This window comes from Camelus ferus, chromosome 25 (assembly GCF_009834535.1).
Source record: "Camelus ferus isolate YT-003-E chromosome 25, BCGSAC_Cfer_1.0, whole genome shotgun sequence".
Taxonomy (NCBI): domain Eukaryota; kingdom Metazoa; phylum Chordata; class Mammalia; order Artiodactyla; family Camelidae; genus Camelus; species Camelus ferus.
In genome coordinates, this window is record NC_045720.1 from 13,835,959 (window position 1) to 13,850,805 (window position 14,847).

The 14,847-nt window shown below is 43.5% G+C and overlaps 1 protein-coding gene across 2 annotated transcripts in view; it reads left to right on the forward strand.

Annotated features, from left to right (window-relative positions):
- The window catches only part of DERL1 (derlin 1), a 24,650-nt gene extending 11,181 nt beyond the window's left edge, over positions 1 to 13,469 (forward strand). The window contains exons 1-7 of one of the 2 annotated variants that reach the window (XM_032468181.1): positions 1,930 to 2,077; positions 2,841 to 2,905; positions 3,964 to 3,990; positions 4,541 to 4,636; positions 6,139 to 6,191; positions 7,648 to 7,758; positions 11,227 to 13,469. In XM_032468181.1, coding sequence (XP_032324072.1) covers positions 2,876 to 2,905; positions 3,964 to 3,990; positions 4,541 to 4,636; positions 6,139 to 6,191; positions 7,648 to 7,758; positions 11,227 to 11,365 — 456 coding nt within the window. In that variant the 5' untranslated portion in view covers positions 1,930 to 2,077; positions 2,841 to 2,875 and the 3' untranslated portion in view covers positions 11,366 to 13,469. Of the gene's footprint in view, positions 1 to 1,929; positions 2,078 to 2,840; positions 2,906 to 3,963; positions 3,991 to 4,540; positions 4,637 to 6,138; positions 6,192 to 7,647; positions 7,759 to 11,226 lie in introns of those variants that run through there. The other variant, XM_006179742.3, reaches the window with a different exon arrangement.
- The last annotated feature ends 1,378 nt before the right edge of the window (positions 13,470 to 14,847 follow it).

Genomic DNA, 14,847 nt, shown 5'->3' on the forward strand with positions numbered 1-14,847 from the left:
CCACTCGTCTACTTTCTGTGTGTATGGGACATTTTATATGTCCTTTTGTGACTGGCCTCTTTTACTTAGCATAATGTTTTCAAGGTTCATTGGTGTTGTAGCATGTGACAGTCTGCACTCCTTTTAATCATCATTCACCTTTAACAGTTATCTATTTGATAGCCAGTCTTTTTTGGGGGGGAGGGAAGTTACTTTGTTTTGTTTATTTATCTATTTATTTATTTTTAGAGGAGGTACCGGGGATTGAACCCAGGACCTCGTACATACTAAGCATGTGCTCTTCCACTTGAGCTCTACCCTCCCCCTATAGCCAGTCTTATTTGATCTGTGTCTATGGCTGTCTCCCCTACTCCTGATTATTTGAAGCCACATGACAGATAGGATACATTTCATCATCCATAAATACTTCATTATTTACCTCTGAAATATAAGGACAAAAAAAATCATATTACTGCCTAAAGCACAATAATTTCATGACTACTTTTTACTTGTAAAATTGTCTTCTCCTGGTTACTGAAGTTCCTTGAACCCATTTACCCATCTCTACGACCTAGTCAGGCACTACAGCTAATGGGTAACATTATTCTACCTGAGTAACAATGAAGGTGAATCTGTGGGATTGTTCTGTCTCTCATTTTCTTTAATTCTTAGGAGTTGCCCCCTATTTACTATTTTATAGTCACAGAATATTTTGAAATGCTGGAGCTGAGAGACATTTTTAAAACAGCTTTATTGATATGTAATTTATATTCTGTACAGTTCCACCCATTTAAAGTTTACAGTTCAATGGATATTCACAGAGTTGTGCAATCATGACTATAATCAATTTGGAACATTTCATCACTGTAGCCATTCCCCAGTTCTGTTCAATCCCAACCTCCTGCCACCCCCGTCTGTGTTCTGCCTCTTTAGATTAGATTTACCTATTCTGGACATTTCTTATACATGGAATCATACACTATGTGGTCTTTTGTGTGTGGCTTCTTTCACTTAGCATATTGTTTTCAAAGTTCTTCCATGTGGTGTGTATGTAGTACAACTTCGTTCCTTTTTATTGCCAAATAAGATTCCATTGTATGGATTTACCACATTTTGTTGATCATCAGTTGGACGTTTGACCTGTTTTCTTTTTTTTGCTGAATGAATAGTGCTACTATGAACATTCATGTAGAGAGGGACTTTTGAGATCTTTCCATGTAACCCTCTTATTTCACAGACAACAGTGGTCTGGAGGGGTGGCGACATGCCCCAGAGGTCACAAAGCCATTTGAGAAACCCAGCTAGGACTGGAGCCCAGTTTACTGACGCCCCAGTCTGCTCTCCACCATAGAGCCTCAGGATAACATTTCAACCAAATACTCACCACCTGCATATTTTCCCACTTGGCTATTTTAAGTCTGTAGCAGTGTTGGCTTATTTATAAGGATTCTGATGTGAACTGGAAGACTGCAATTTGAGACCAGTTAATTTGTAAATTCCCGGTTGCAAGCTTGCCAAATAATATAGTACTGTAGTTTACATAATTACAGTATTTTAAGGACTCAATCTAAAGAGTCCTTAGAAATCACAAAGCCAAAGCCACATCATAAGAAGCACAAGTATTATTGAAATTCAGATATTTTGTTAGAATCTCAGCTCCGATACATCATAGTGATCCCCTTCCATTCAGTATCCTTAGTACTGTGGCTAAAGTGTGCCTTTGAGGGTCTTGGGGCAGAGAGAGGGGAGGAGGAATAAGGAAAGGAGGAGAGACTTTTGCTGGAAACCTGTTTTCTTTTAGATAGATTTTCTTTTCTGCCTTTCTGATACTTACTAGGATTATTTTTAAAAAATGAACTATACGCCCTGTGTTTGTGATGGGGTTTGGAGGGGAGGGAAAGTAACTGAGACAGGGGGACCATACATCATTTGTATCTTTTCTCTGCCCCTCTTCTAGTCTTCCTGCTGGAGGCTTGAGGGTCATCCTTAGAAGGAAGAGCTGGGCTGATAATTAATTATCTGCCCTCGAATAAGACGGAGTCCAGCATATGGTGTAGCGACAAGAACACTGAACTAGTAATGAGACTTCCCTCTGCTTGTAAGCAGCCATGTGACTTTGGTCCTATAGCTTTGTTTCCTCATCTGTCAAAAGGGGGTGTAGGTCTTTCCATTGTCCCTCACAGGTGTAGTAGGAGTCAGAGTCAAGGCTATGGAAAGATTTGGCTGTTCCCTCCATCACTGTTTTCCTTTGTGAGAATGTGAGCTTCAGGAAGATGGAGATGGAATCTTCTCTATAAGTCCAGCGGCAGACAAATGGTTGTGTGTGTGTGTGCGTGCACTCGCGTGTGTGCGTGTCTCCAATAATAACAATAGTAAGCATCTCCCAGCAGAGCCATGTGGAGCAGACACAAAGGTAGACAAAACACACGTGACTGGTCCCCTGACAGGGTTCATGGTCCAGTGCAGGGAGTAGGGATGCCCAGGTAATCCCAGATGAGCCACCAGCTCCTCTCGTGGTGAGCGCCGTGAAGGAGAGGCCAGTGGGCTGTGAGGGGCTCCAGGGGTTGGGGTCTCAGTAGCTGTGGACCTGACTGTCCTCCCTTTGGGGTCTCTGAGCTCGTGGTGGTCAAGCATTTTACATACTGGAATTCAGATTAGCCATGAGACTCAGGTGACTTTAGTTCAGGGCTTTATTGCGGACATGGTTTTAGATATTTTTCCCTTTTCTCTTACCTCAGAGGAGTGGTTTTAAGATATTCTTATTTTTGCTTTCTCTCTAATTTTTTGAAGTATTTCTCAACACAGCAGTTCCTTTGTTCTGAAATTCTGAACTGTGACATTTGGCTTATTTTTGTTTCCAGGAGCTTTCGATGGGAGGCCGGCAGACTATTTATTCATGCTCCTCTTTAACTGGATCTGCATCGTGGTATCCTTCAGTCTGTTATTTTGGGTCAGAAATAACCAGTTGTTTTTTTTTTCCTCAGATTTGGGGAAATAGACAGTAATCTGTAACATTTTCATATGATAGTGTTTGCATCTTTGTTTACTGTAGTTAATAATTAAGAATTGTTAAAACTTCTTTTCAAAAGTGGTAATAAATCACAGGGCCCCTGCGTAACGCATTCTCTTCCCATTGCCTTTGTGGGATTTTTCCACATTTGGTTGAATTTTATTACTGTTCCTCATCTTGTTCCCAGTTCTCTGTGTTCTCGTGTGTGACAGCTTGTTAAGCACAGCACAGAGAGATTCCGTGCCATGAGACAGCTTTTGAAAGCCTCGGTCCTTATCAGAAAATTAATTTAAAGCCAGCAGCCTTTTCTGACTTTATTGCTGTCTTTGTCTCAAGGTCCTAAACCGTAATTCAGTCCCTCTGGAAGTACCCGGCTCAGGGGGAAGGGCAGAGCATGTCTCTCTGCTTGCTGTGCATCGACCGCAGTTGCCAGCAGGCTTCCGGCTGTGGACCTCTGCAGAGCAGCAGAAGGGGCTTGGTGGCTCACGCCCTGTGCACAGTGGGTGAGCTCAAAATTGTTTGGGACTTAGCTTCCATTCAAACTTGGCCGAGAGCCAGAAAAATGTGACAGTTCGAATGTCCTTTCCCCTCCTTTAGGAAAGAAAATAAATTGTTTTGGACTTCACCCATACTGTGGACCCCTGAATGTGAGGAGAAGCATTATTTGTTTCAGAGGGCACAGGCACCTCCTCCATCTTGCCATTGAAAGAGAAATGCTCAGATGCAGTGGCAAGGTACCGAGGGCACGGGCGACCGGATGGTTAATAAAGCAGTTAATTCCTACCGTTTCCTTGTCATCAAGTAGTCTCCTGGCATCTTCATAATGAAGAATATTAGACACCCTTGTGTTCTGGGATGTTTTAAGCAACCTGAACTGTAGAAAAATGTTTTCCTTCAAAAAACTGGAATGAAACAAACTTTTACTAGGGGCAGAATGCTTTATTCGTATCTGATCTTTAACTTTACAAACCAAGATAACTGGCTTAGCGATGGATATGCAGGTAAGTGTCCCTTGAAACCATTTGCCCTATTATATGTTTCATATTGACTATTAATGGCCTTTGACAGATGTTAAAATTGCAGTAACTACGTGGCTAGTTCGTACGGCATTTTGACGATCTTACGTGAGTTATGTGAATCATTACTTTTCTTGCTCATTTCTGGCTTCTTTATTATGTTTGAATGTTGAGAATGATGGTTATCCAGTATTTTCTATGCAGGTATGTAGATATGTATTTTTTAAAATCGAGAGTATACATTGAGTTTTATTGCCTGCTTTTTTTTAAGTAATGGAGAATACCCTGGTATTTCTGAATCCACTCAAAATACTGTGTTGTCTTTTATTAGAGGATTTTAAAGTGTGCATGGCAGAATTAATTAAGTAAAAGGACCAATTTTTAATTCTGATGAGTTGAATTTTTTTCTGCTTTTTGAGTAACTATGTGAGAATTTATTTGGAGGAGAGAGGTTAAAAAAAAAAGTAAATTCACGCTAAGCCTCTGTTTCAAATGCCTCTTGAGCCTCATCTTTACGTGTTGACTTCTTTTGCAGTTGCTGATGATCCCTTTGATCATGTCAGTACTTTATGTCTGGGCCCAGCTGAACAGAGACATGATTGTATCATTTTGGTTTGGAACACGATTTAAGGTACTTTAACCTAGTTGGCAAAATTTCCTTTTCATTTGTCTTTGCACGAGTCCCTCCCTTCAGCCCAGAGATGTACTTTCTGACATGTCCAGAAGAGGTCACTGCAGAGCAGTATACCATAGGCCAGCCCTTTGTCTGTCCTCTGTCACCCTGTCTTTCTTTAGTCAACCCAGAATCCTTTGCTGACCATTACTTCTCACCCCCTCTGGACCTCAGGCCCCTCAGGCCTGTGTCCCTGAGTGATCTCATGTATGTGTGTGTGGTAGAGGGAGGGAGGGAAGGATACTCATGTAGAACCCTCTCTTTTCAAATCTGTTCTTATCTCTCCCTGTTGTGTATTTTACACTTTAGCGAACAGCAGGTTGTTTTTCGCCCCCATATACTTCCCTTTGTGCCTTCTCTCACAGTTTCCCACCTGTAGCATCTTTTGATTTTCTTCCTTACGTAAATTCTACTCGTTCTTAATTTGAGTTGGAACTGAACATAGTTCCTGCCTCTCCTGCCTGGAATGAGTCCAGCTTCTGCAATACTTTGTGTTCCTCTTTATAGTACTTACCACGTTCTGCCTTCAAGTCTCTGACGTATAACCCTTTCTTTACTGGTTTGTGATGTTTTTGCAACTCCCTTAGTTCTTAGTATGGTATCTTGAATCTGATAAGGGGGGTTGACCTGAACTAAATAGGCTGCCAGATATTTCTCCAGCAAAGGACAGGTTTATTTGGGATCTGTGGAATATTACATTTTGGGGTCTGCAACCCTGGCGAGCCACATGCGGGTCCCCACATGCCCAGGGAAGGAGAGCGCTTTTCTAGAGAAAGGAAAAGGAAGTTAGGAGGGCGATGGTAAACAAAGCTTTTCATTGGCTCAGTCCTTGCAAGGAAAGAAGTTTGTCTTCCTGTCGGGCTCTGTGGTTGGAATGGGGCGTACGAGCTCCCCCTTCTGGTCTCCTAGTGCTCCTTAACTGAGGTCCCTGTTGATTAATTTTTCACAGGGGCTCAAATGTTGAATTCATCTGGAGAGCTGTCTTATTTGGGGAGTATTAGTTCAAGATATCGATGTGTAATGTGACCAAAATTCACAGTAATTTTGTGAGATATGTAAAAGGAGAACCTAACAGAAAGGGGCATTTTGTAGTTTATTGGTAGCAATTTGCTGGCTGGAGTCTTAGTAAATCTATTATGGACTGTTTTTATTAGTGTTCATAGGATGCTCATTGACTTTCTAAAGCTGTTAATATTAATTCAGCAGGGCATGTATTGCATCTGAAACCTATGGGCAAGGTCCTCTTGTCTCCAGTTACTAATATAGGGATAAGTACAATTTTAGGTGGGAAGTTTCAAGTGCAACAGGAATGACGCTAGATTGATCTAAGGAATTTTTGCAGTGACTTTCCGAAGGGTTTATAAAAGCCCTTGTCAGTATGTCCTTACCCATCCTAGCCCCCAGCAGCTGTATCCTCTTTAGGCGTAGTTTTTCACGTGTGTGTGTATATTCTTTTCTAGGCCTGTTATTTACCTTGGGTTATTCTTGGATTCAACTATATCATCGGAGGCTCGTAAGTCATATTAGATTTATTTAATTGCAAACTAATCCTTGGAAGACATCTATTATTCTTCATCTTCCTTCGTCTAATCTTTATAAAATGTGGAAGAATCTCAGTGTTGATGTTTGCAGCCTTATACTTTTGAATTAATTTCATTTTGATGTAATTGATTAAAATTGCAAGGCTTTAAGCACATTAGCACTGAATGTTGTTGTTAGTTTACTGTTATAGTATGCTTCCATATAAGTGTTTTTGAATACTGATTTCTGGATTCACCATCCAGATTGAGCAAGGAAACCTAATTTGTGTCTGAGTCGACTGCTCTGTGCATAAAATTACGATTTTATTCTTAAAGGCTTTTTTAGAATGCCTTGGAAACTGCTCACCAGTCACAGAAATGCACACATTCTCAACTGGGAAGTAGTTTTGTCAGTGGTTCGATAGTACAGAAGTTTTGGCCAAATGGGATCAAATATCTAGTCTGGAATTAGACTCGAGACTCTGGAAAACCTTGAGTGCCTCTGTTCAAGAAGGAGGATTTTCAAGATGCAACTGTTCTCAGAACTCCTTGTTTCTTACACTGCAAAATACTTTTAATGTTTTTAAATAGATTTTAATAGTCCTAGTTCTTACTATGCCTGTGACGTCTTTGCTCTGTGTGGCCCTGACTTCTCCTGCACGTCTGTAGAAGAAGGACGTTACTCGAGCAGACAGACTCTGCTTAGAGCAGAGCAGCTTCTGGGCTTGGTGCAACTGCCCACCGCCCAGAAGGGCAGTGTGCAGGGAGTCACTGGAGATGTTGGATTGTCCTAACAGGAATCAGGCTGCAGGCAAAGACAGAGAAGTTTAGGTCGCAGTAAGAGTGGGTCTGTAAAACCTCCAGGTGGCCTGTATGTCAGCCGTGGGAAAACTGAAGAAGGGCGGGGCTTCCTTTAGGACTGCAAGGTGAAGGTCAGCTTTCCGAAGTGATCGCGGGGCTGTCTTATAGTCGGGCACACGAGGTGAAGGAGAAGTGATCAGGGCTCCAGGAACGGGGGCAGACATGTAGCGTCCCTGCTTTCCTTGCTGCCGTGTTTCTGTCTTGCTTGCTTTCCAGTTTGCCAGGTTTTATGGTATTCATGACTGAAAGCATTCAGAAGCTTGCTCGGCGACTTCCCCTAACTCTTGAGACAGGAAGTAGCAGAAACAGTATTTCGAGGATGGGCGGGGGCTTGAAAGAGATGTCAGCGGAGCAGCTGACCTTGAAGAGCACAGACCCGCTGGTCCAGCCGGACCGATTTCCCTTCTCACTCAGAATGCATTTGCCACTCAGACGATACAGGGGCTCATTGTCGAGCTGTCACAGACGCCCAGGGACCAGAAACAGGCTGCCACCACGGCTTCTTCCCTGTGCTGGTAGTGAAAACTCACTGAGCCTCACTTTGCTGCTTGAATGTTTTTAGACTCATTTGGCTCTCTGTTTTTGCAGGGTCATCAATGAGCTAATTGGAAATCTTGTTGGACATCTTTATTTCTTCCTCATGTTCAGATACCCGATGGACTTGGGAGGAAGGAATTTTCTATCCACACCTCAGTTTTTGTAAGTGTTTCTTCCCCATCTCATTTGATAATCATTTTACTGCCCGTGTCCCTCTGCATCCTGGTGAAAACTCCTGGAGGGGTGGGATTTCCCTCTCTGTCTGATGGAGAAATGTGACTCAACAAGTGGCTTGCCCTGGTCGCAGTCACAGGAAGCCAGGTCTCCTGCGGCCCTCATAGTTGGGGGCCCCTGAGCCTGGATTCAGTGGGCGGGGCACCTGTGTGTGGCCCCTGTGTGTGCAGCTGGGGCCAGGGTAACAGAATTAGCAGTTTTCCCAAGATTTTGGCAGAGGAAGGGGATAAGGGGGTAGGCAGGCTCATTGGTTAGCAATTTAAACTTTTTTATATTCAGTATCATAGGCTAGAATAGTTAAAGGGCTTCTCAGTGTTAACATGGGAGACTGGGGTTTGTACAGTCCTGCCCCAGGAGGGTGTGCTTGGTGGATTTACTACAGTGAGGGGGCCAAGGGCACAGCTTAGGTTTTGAGGCTGATTTTGAGGTTGACTTGACTTGGAACCCCATTCTCTGCATTTACCAGTTTTGATATTGGGAAAGTGACCTGATAAAACGTCCAGGCTTCAGTCTGCGGGTCTGTGATGTGGAGGAGGCCCTGTCTCACTCACTGGCCTGCGGGGCTAGGCCGGCACCACAGTGTTGGGCTCTCAGCAGAGACATGCTCTTGGCCTTGCTCCTGCAGTGTGTGTGTGTGTGGGGGGGGGGGGTTTGCCAAGCCTGAAGAGATGCTGACACACTGAAGCATGTAACTGTGTGACCATTCTGTCAGAGAAGCAAAAGCCTGTTGAAGGAGGACCAGTGAAATCACCATCTGGGTGTCACAGCCGGGCTGACAATCACGCCTAATCTCCAGTGGAGCATATGCAATAATGGCTTGTGTTTCAAAGCTTGGAAAAAAAAAAAAAAAGCAAAAAAACAATTTTCACATCTTGCTCGATTTTAATGGTTTGCAGTTTATCACTCTTCCAAGGGGTCAGTGAGGGAAGTACAACCTGAGTAGGCACCCCTCTCCCCCTACACCCCACTTTTATAGGTTAGAGGAAGGTTTTGGAAAGACTTTTATTATGAAATGTACAAACAGAAGTACAGCATTTTTTTTTCCCATTAAGAGCATAAAAAGAAACTTGTTTCTCTTCTGAGCCTTGAATTGCCTTCAGGCTAGAAAAAAACAAATGACCAATCTGCTTTCTAATTATCAGAGGATACAGTAACAGCAGGTTTGGATTTTTGATCTAGGTTTATCAAGTTGAATGGCAGATGCATCAATTAAAAAAAATACTTGTTGCTTCGGGGGGCAGCCAACAGTTATTTTACCTTAAATGGCCATATTCTGACTTTAATGGCTTGGAGAGATTGCTCAATTGTGGGCAACAAAGTGCGTGAGGTTCTAGTGCAAAGTCCACAGCACAGGAGCCCGCCTTCCACTTAAGCTTTCTCTGTTGGTAGAAGCCCTTCTGTGAAATTTTGCATAAAGATCAGATGACAAAGTGTAGCTCCTTGCAAAAACAGTAACTGCTCTGAAATTACCATAAATCTTTGTTGATTATGTATAATTGGGTATCTTTTTATACTAATTACTTGCATTTAATTTCACTATCTGTTTAAGCCGTGGAGATGGCTTCCATATTGTCTCATAGTCAGAAGCAAAGCGTGACAGCCCTGGCGTTGCCTTTTTTAAGTCTTCTGATTTATTATATACTTCGGAGGAATGTTATTGTGCCAGAACGTCATGAATGTTGAGAAATCAGCGCTTGGAAATACATGTTGGTTTAATGATAAAACTGTATTTGTTTGAAAGGGAAGATGTGAGTTACAGAATTGTAAGCTCTATCACTATTCTGCATTCTGTTTAGAAGAGTAGACAAATCCTCTTCTCTTCTGTGCTCAGTGATTTTTCTGTTTAAAAGGTGTTTATTGTCTTTTTGGGGAGGGAGTGTGCAGCTCACAGGGGTGACGTAGACACACGAGGACTCCAGTCACTGACTGCTGTCACCTGAGTCTTGCTCTTTGTGTCCCTGCGGAAGTATGAGGTGCAGGAAGTGGTGCAGGGTACAGGCCCCAGAGCCCGGCTGCTTGGGTTTGAATCCTGCCCGTCTCTTTAGAAGAGCTTGACTCAATTTTGCCTCAGTTTTCCTGTTTATAAAATGGGGTAATGGTCGTGCCTCCCTCATCGGGCTGTTGTGCAGACGAGACGCATTTGTAAACATGCAGCGCCTGGTGTAAGGGAAATCCCTTTGTGATACAGTTGAGCTCTGCAGGCTTTTTGCTGCAGGCCAGTCACCCGTCGTGGTTTGCTCTTAGTATGAGGGGTTTAAACAGGGATATCAGATTGTGATCTCTGCATTCAAGCAAAATCTTAAACATCAGGATCTGATAAATAGAATAGGTTAAAATACATTCTCAATTTACTGATAGTCAGGGAAGGGAAATAGTTGGAGAAACTCTTGAGAACTTAGAGATCTGGGTTTAGGTATTCTTAGCTGTTCTGTGACTTTTTTTTTTAATCATTTTTTTTGTTTTTTTCGGGGAGGGGAGGTAATTAGTTTTTTTTAAATTTATTTGTAGTGGAAGTACTAGGGAATGAACCCAGGAAGGACCTTGTGCATGCTAGGCTCACACTGTACCACTGACCTATATACCCTCTCCTCTGTTCTGTGACTCTTAATTTATTCATTTGTAAGATGAGAAGTCAGCTCACCTTTTGGGGCCTCAGCTTTCCCACCGTCTATGAGATGGAACGAATGCAGTTGGAGGGCAGACTATGAATAAGCTTTAAAACATGCCCAAACTCCAAGACATAAAGTCACCATTTCTAGTGTCCCTTGATGGGCACTGAAGAACCCAGTTGCATCACGGAGGGCGGTGCTCAAACACTCTGGCTGTGTATTTGTCCTTTGGAACTGAATTTATTTTGCATCCTTTAAGCCAATTCAGTCCATATTTACATAAACAAAAATGCTATATAGATGCTTTTTGTTGTTGTTGTTGGGCTTGTGGGTGTAATATTTCTCTTTCCAAACTGTTCTGCATGAATTGCTTTTATAATTAAAAAAAAGAGTGTGAAGTTAGCTTGAAAGCTTAATAAATGGAAAAAAACATAAAAAGTGAGTCCCCTCTGTGGTCAAGCACTGAGCTAAGTGCTGGAAAGGCAGAATTAGGGGAGGGAGGGGTAGAGCTCAGTGGTGGAGCGCATGCTTAGCACACACGCGGTCCTGGACTCAATCCCCAGTACCGCCCTTAAAAATAAATAAATTGCAGTGCAAAATTATTAGAAAGGAAAAAAAAAGGCAGAGTTAAATAAGACATCGTCCTCAGCCTTTCCATGGCCACGGACTAATATAATTGGGAGGTGACATGCCGGGTTAGCACCAGGAAAGGGAGAAGGGATGGATAACTGCGTGGAAGTGACTCTGTGGTCTTCTCTCCCTTTGTTCCTTCCCGTCTCTGCTCCAGGTACCGCTGGCTGCCCAGCAGGAGAGGAGGGGTGTCAGGGTTCGGCGTGCCCCCTGCTAGCATGAGGCGAGCCGCCGATCAGAACGGTGGAGGCGGGAGACACAACTGGGGACAGGGCTTTCGACTTGGGGACCAGTGAAGGAGTGGCCTCTGGCCTGCCCACCAGCCTCTCCACTCAGATGAAGTTTCCTCCCAGTGCTGGGTGACCCTATCACCGAGTTCAGCTAACGCTGTTGGACCTGACCCACACTGAATGTAGTCTTTCAGTACAAGACAACAATTTTTTTAAAACCTGAAGAAAAAAAAATATAAGTGTTCCTCAAGTTTCATGATTCTCATTCAAGTCCTTACTGCTAAGAAGAACAAATATCAACTGTGTAAACTGCAGAACTGACCGTCTTCTCTGGTGTCTTCTCTTCCTTTTCCAGCTGAGTAATGGGCTTCGGCAGGTGCCGCTCTGCTGGCACCAAGCTGGGCATCTGGGGTTGGGTCACCAAACCCTTGTCAAAGGGACTCTGACCTCTTTCTTGTGCACACACCTCCCTCCTACTTTTCCCCACCCCCACATTCTCAGCCAGAGGGATTGCCCATAAAACGATTCTGCCTTTGACAAGCTCTTTTTATTTATTGACTTTTGCCAAGGCTTGGCCACGAAGAACCCGCTCACACCATCTTCCAGCGGCAGAACGGTAACCATAGGGGAGAAGGCGGAGCGCAGAGGAAGAGCCTTCTCAGCTTTTGGAGTTGCTGTGACCTGATAGCACTTGCCACCATTTGCCACCTCTTCAGCTGTTTAGATAGGAAGGGAAAAAAAAGCACTGCTGAGGCAGTGAGGACCAGATTGATATTATGAAGCCTGAGGATTGTTGCTGGGCATGTTTTTGTCTTAGTGATCAAAACTGTAGTGGAGCTGCATCTTACACAGGGGCTGGGCTTAAACCATGGTGGGTCTGATCCCTTAGTGTCTCGTGTCGGCCATACTGGCTCTGTGTGTACCCAGAGTAGTAGATTTGTATTGTGCTAGTAAGTTCCAAATCACATTGGCCCCAGGGAGAAGCTCTCTTTGAGAGGCACCTGGGCGTTGATTCTACTTCATGCTCATTCTGGATATATGTTTACTACGTGGAGTGGAGGGGAGAACCTTAAACCCTATTTAAGTTGTCATTTTATTGCAAACCGAGTGCCCCCAGCAGTGTCTATGTGCTTGAGTTAGTTGTGGGGAAGGTGCAGCTCCTCTGTATGTAGATTTAATTTTAGGAGCTATTATAAGCACATCTAAGTGAATTTGAGGTTGCAATGGCTTTAGAAGCATCTTGTGTTTGAGGGTCTTTTTTATTTTGAGTCATCAAGGTACATCAGACCAGCCTCAGTACGCGCAACTCTTTTTTTATAGGTGGACTTCTTCCATCAGAGCTAGGCTTGTCACCAAATAGTTTTTTGAAGGCTGCGATGCTTCCCACGGTTTCTGATTCTATGTTTATATTCTGACAGCAGACTGCTAGGAGCAGCGTTGAGTGGCCACCATGTTAGTCAACTAGAAAAGGCTTTGAACATTTTGACCAGGAGTTCTGTGCAGGAAGCACTGTGCGCTAACAGTGTGACTCTGCCCCACGCCGAAGCAGGGTTGTGTGTGATACTAGGAAGTAGGGATTTGAAAAGAGCTCCTCACATCTGAAGTGTGTGTGTGTGTGTGTGCTTGTTCATATTTAATTTATATGATAAAATAGGAGGTGTGGAGAATCTGAACGCTCACTGTCACATGTTCTGCTGTTGACCTGTGGCCCCAATAAAATTCACTTGTAAAATTTTAGAAGCCCTTCTTCCTGTTACGTCGCAGTTGCAGGCACCGTGCTGGAGAGGAGGCGCATGTCTGTAAGAAGATTCTCATGGTAAGTGAGCTCGGTGTTCTTAGACGCCCTCTTAGCAACTCAACTGCCTGAGAGCAGTCATCGTTCTAAAGGTTACAAGTGTTCTGTAGAATGCTTCAGTTCCAGGCGAGATGTTCATTAAATTCTTAAACACATTTAGGAAGCTGATAATTTTATTAATTTTGTCTGGATTACCTACCTTTTGGGAATAATTTTAGCTAAGCAAGCTATTTGAGATTTGATTTGGCAAGGCGAGATGTGACAGCAAGTTCTCTCTATGAATGCAAAAAAATTCCTTATTTTGTATAGAGAAATCCCCTTTTTGTAATTAATCCTTTTTATTGGTAAAATTGTAAATTAAAATGTACAACTTGATGGTTGTCTGTCTTAAGTGTCCGTATCCCTACTCCGCTGCCTTTTTTAGCTATGATGTCATTTCTGTAGCCAGTTGTCTCTTGGGCACTGAGGGAGTGTCCAGTGTGTGTTACTATTAGAGTGAGACAGCAGCGAACATTTTTGTACCTACTTCTGTTCACGTGTTGGAAAATATCTGTAGGATTCATTTGTGGAAGCGGGGTTTCTGGGTTTTCATTACAGTGAAGCAAGATGCTTCAGCACATTGGGTTAAGGGTTATATCTGATTGTAATATGCTTTATAGCATTTCCGTGGCCTCCATCCATGGCTCTGAGTCCTGGCGCCCTCCAGAATTAGGAGGAAATCATCCCCTTTCTGTAAAAGAACCCACCGACCATGGAAGGCAGATGCCATGACATTCCTCCACCATCCAAGTCTACCCCAGGCCTGAGGCAGGTCCTCATCCTTCACCACAAGATGGGCGATGTGAAGGAGCAGGGCTGTGCACTCCTCCTCTGGTACTGAGGGAAATCCCGAAAAAGTAGGACCAACCCTGCTGCTTTGGGAGGACAGCACGTTGCCAATAGCCTTGTGTTCTAAGCTACCTTTTGAGTAACACTGATGTAAGAAGTGATGTGGCAGCTGCCAGCTGCTTCATTTGTGGCCAACTCTTTCTGAGGTCCTATTAGATTCAAACCTTTAGGTTCAAACTATTTAGGTTTGAAGCTTAACCTTTGGAAAAATTTATTCCTGTTAGTGTCTTGAAAAGCTGGGCTGAGAGAACATGCGCCTCCTGGCAGTTTTGTGTGTGGTCCAGAGCTGCTCTGGTGATGCAGATGGGGCGGGGAGCATCACGTCATGTAAGCCCTTCCGTGGATGGTTTACGCCCAGAATGTTTTGCCATACGCTCCCCTCGTCTTCTAACCTCCGTTCCTTAGGGTAGAACCCCATTTTCTACAGCACAACTGGGTGTTGAGCATTGATGTACTTCATGAATAATTTACGTCTCCAATCTCTGGTTTCCAGTCTGGCTATACATGAGAATCACTTGGAAGTTTTGAAAAATGTGTTTCTTGCTTTGTCCTCATTCTGCATCTTTTTAAAGTTCCCAGTGATTCTGCTATTCAGCTGGGTTTGGGAATCAGCGTTGAAGCCCACTTGTGAAGTATTATCCATTTCCCAAGTAAGGAAACTTCAGGAAAATGAGGTCACTTCAAGCAGGTGGAAGTTACCAAAGATAAGATATGAACTCAACTCTGAGTTAAGTTAAGACCTTGCTGCTGCTTTGCAATTGGGAGAGCCAATGTTCAGAATCTAGCCATTAAGTGGCAAAAAAAAGACTTTTTTTTCTTGCCAGGCTGAAGATAGGCCAAAACATTTAGGAACATTAGTTGAAGG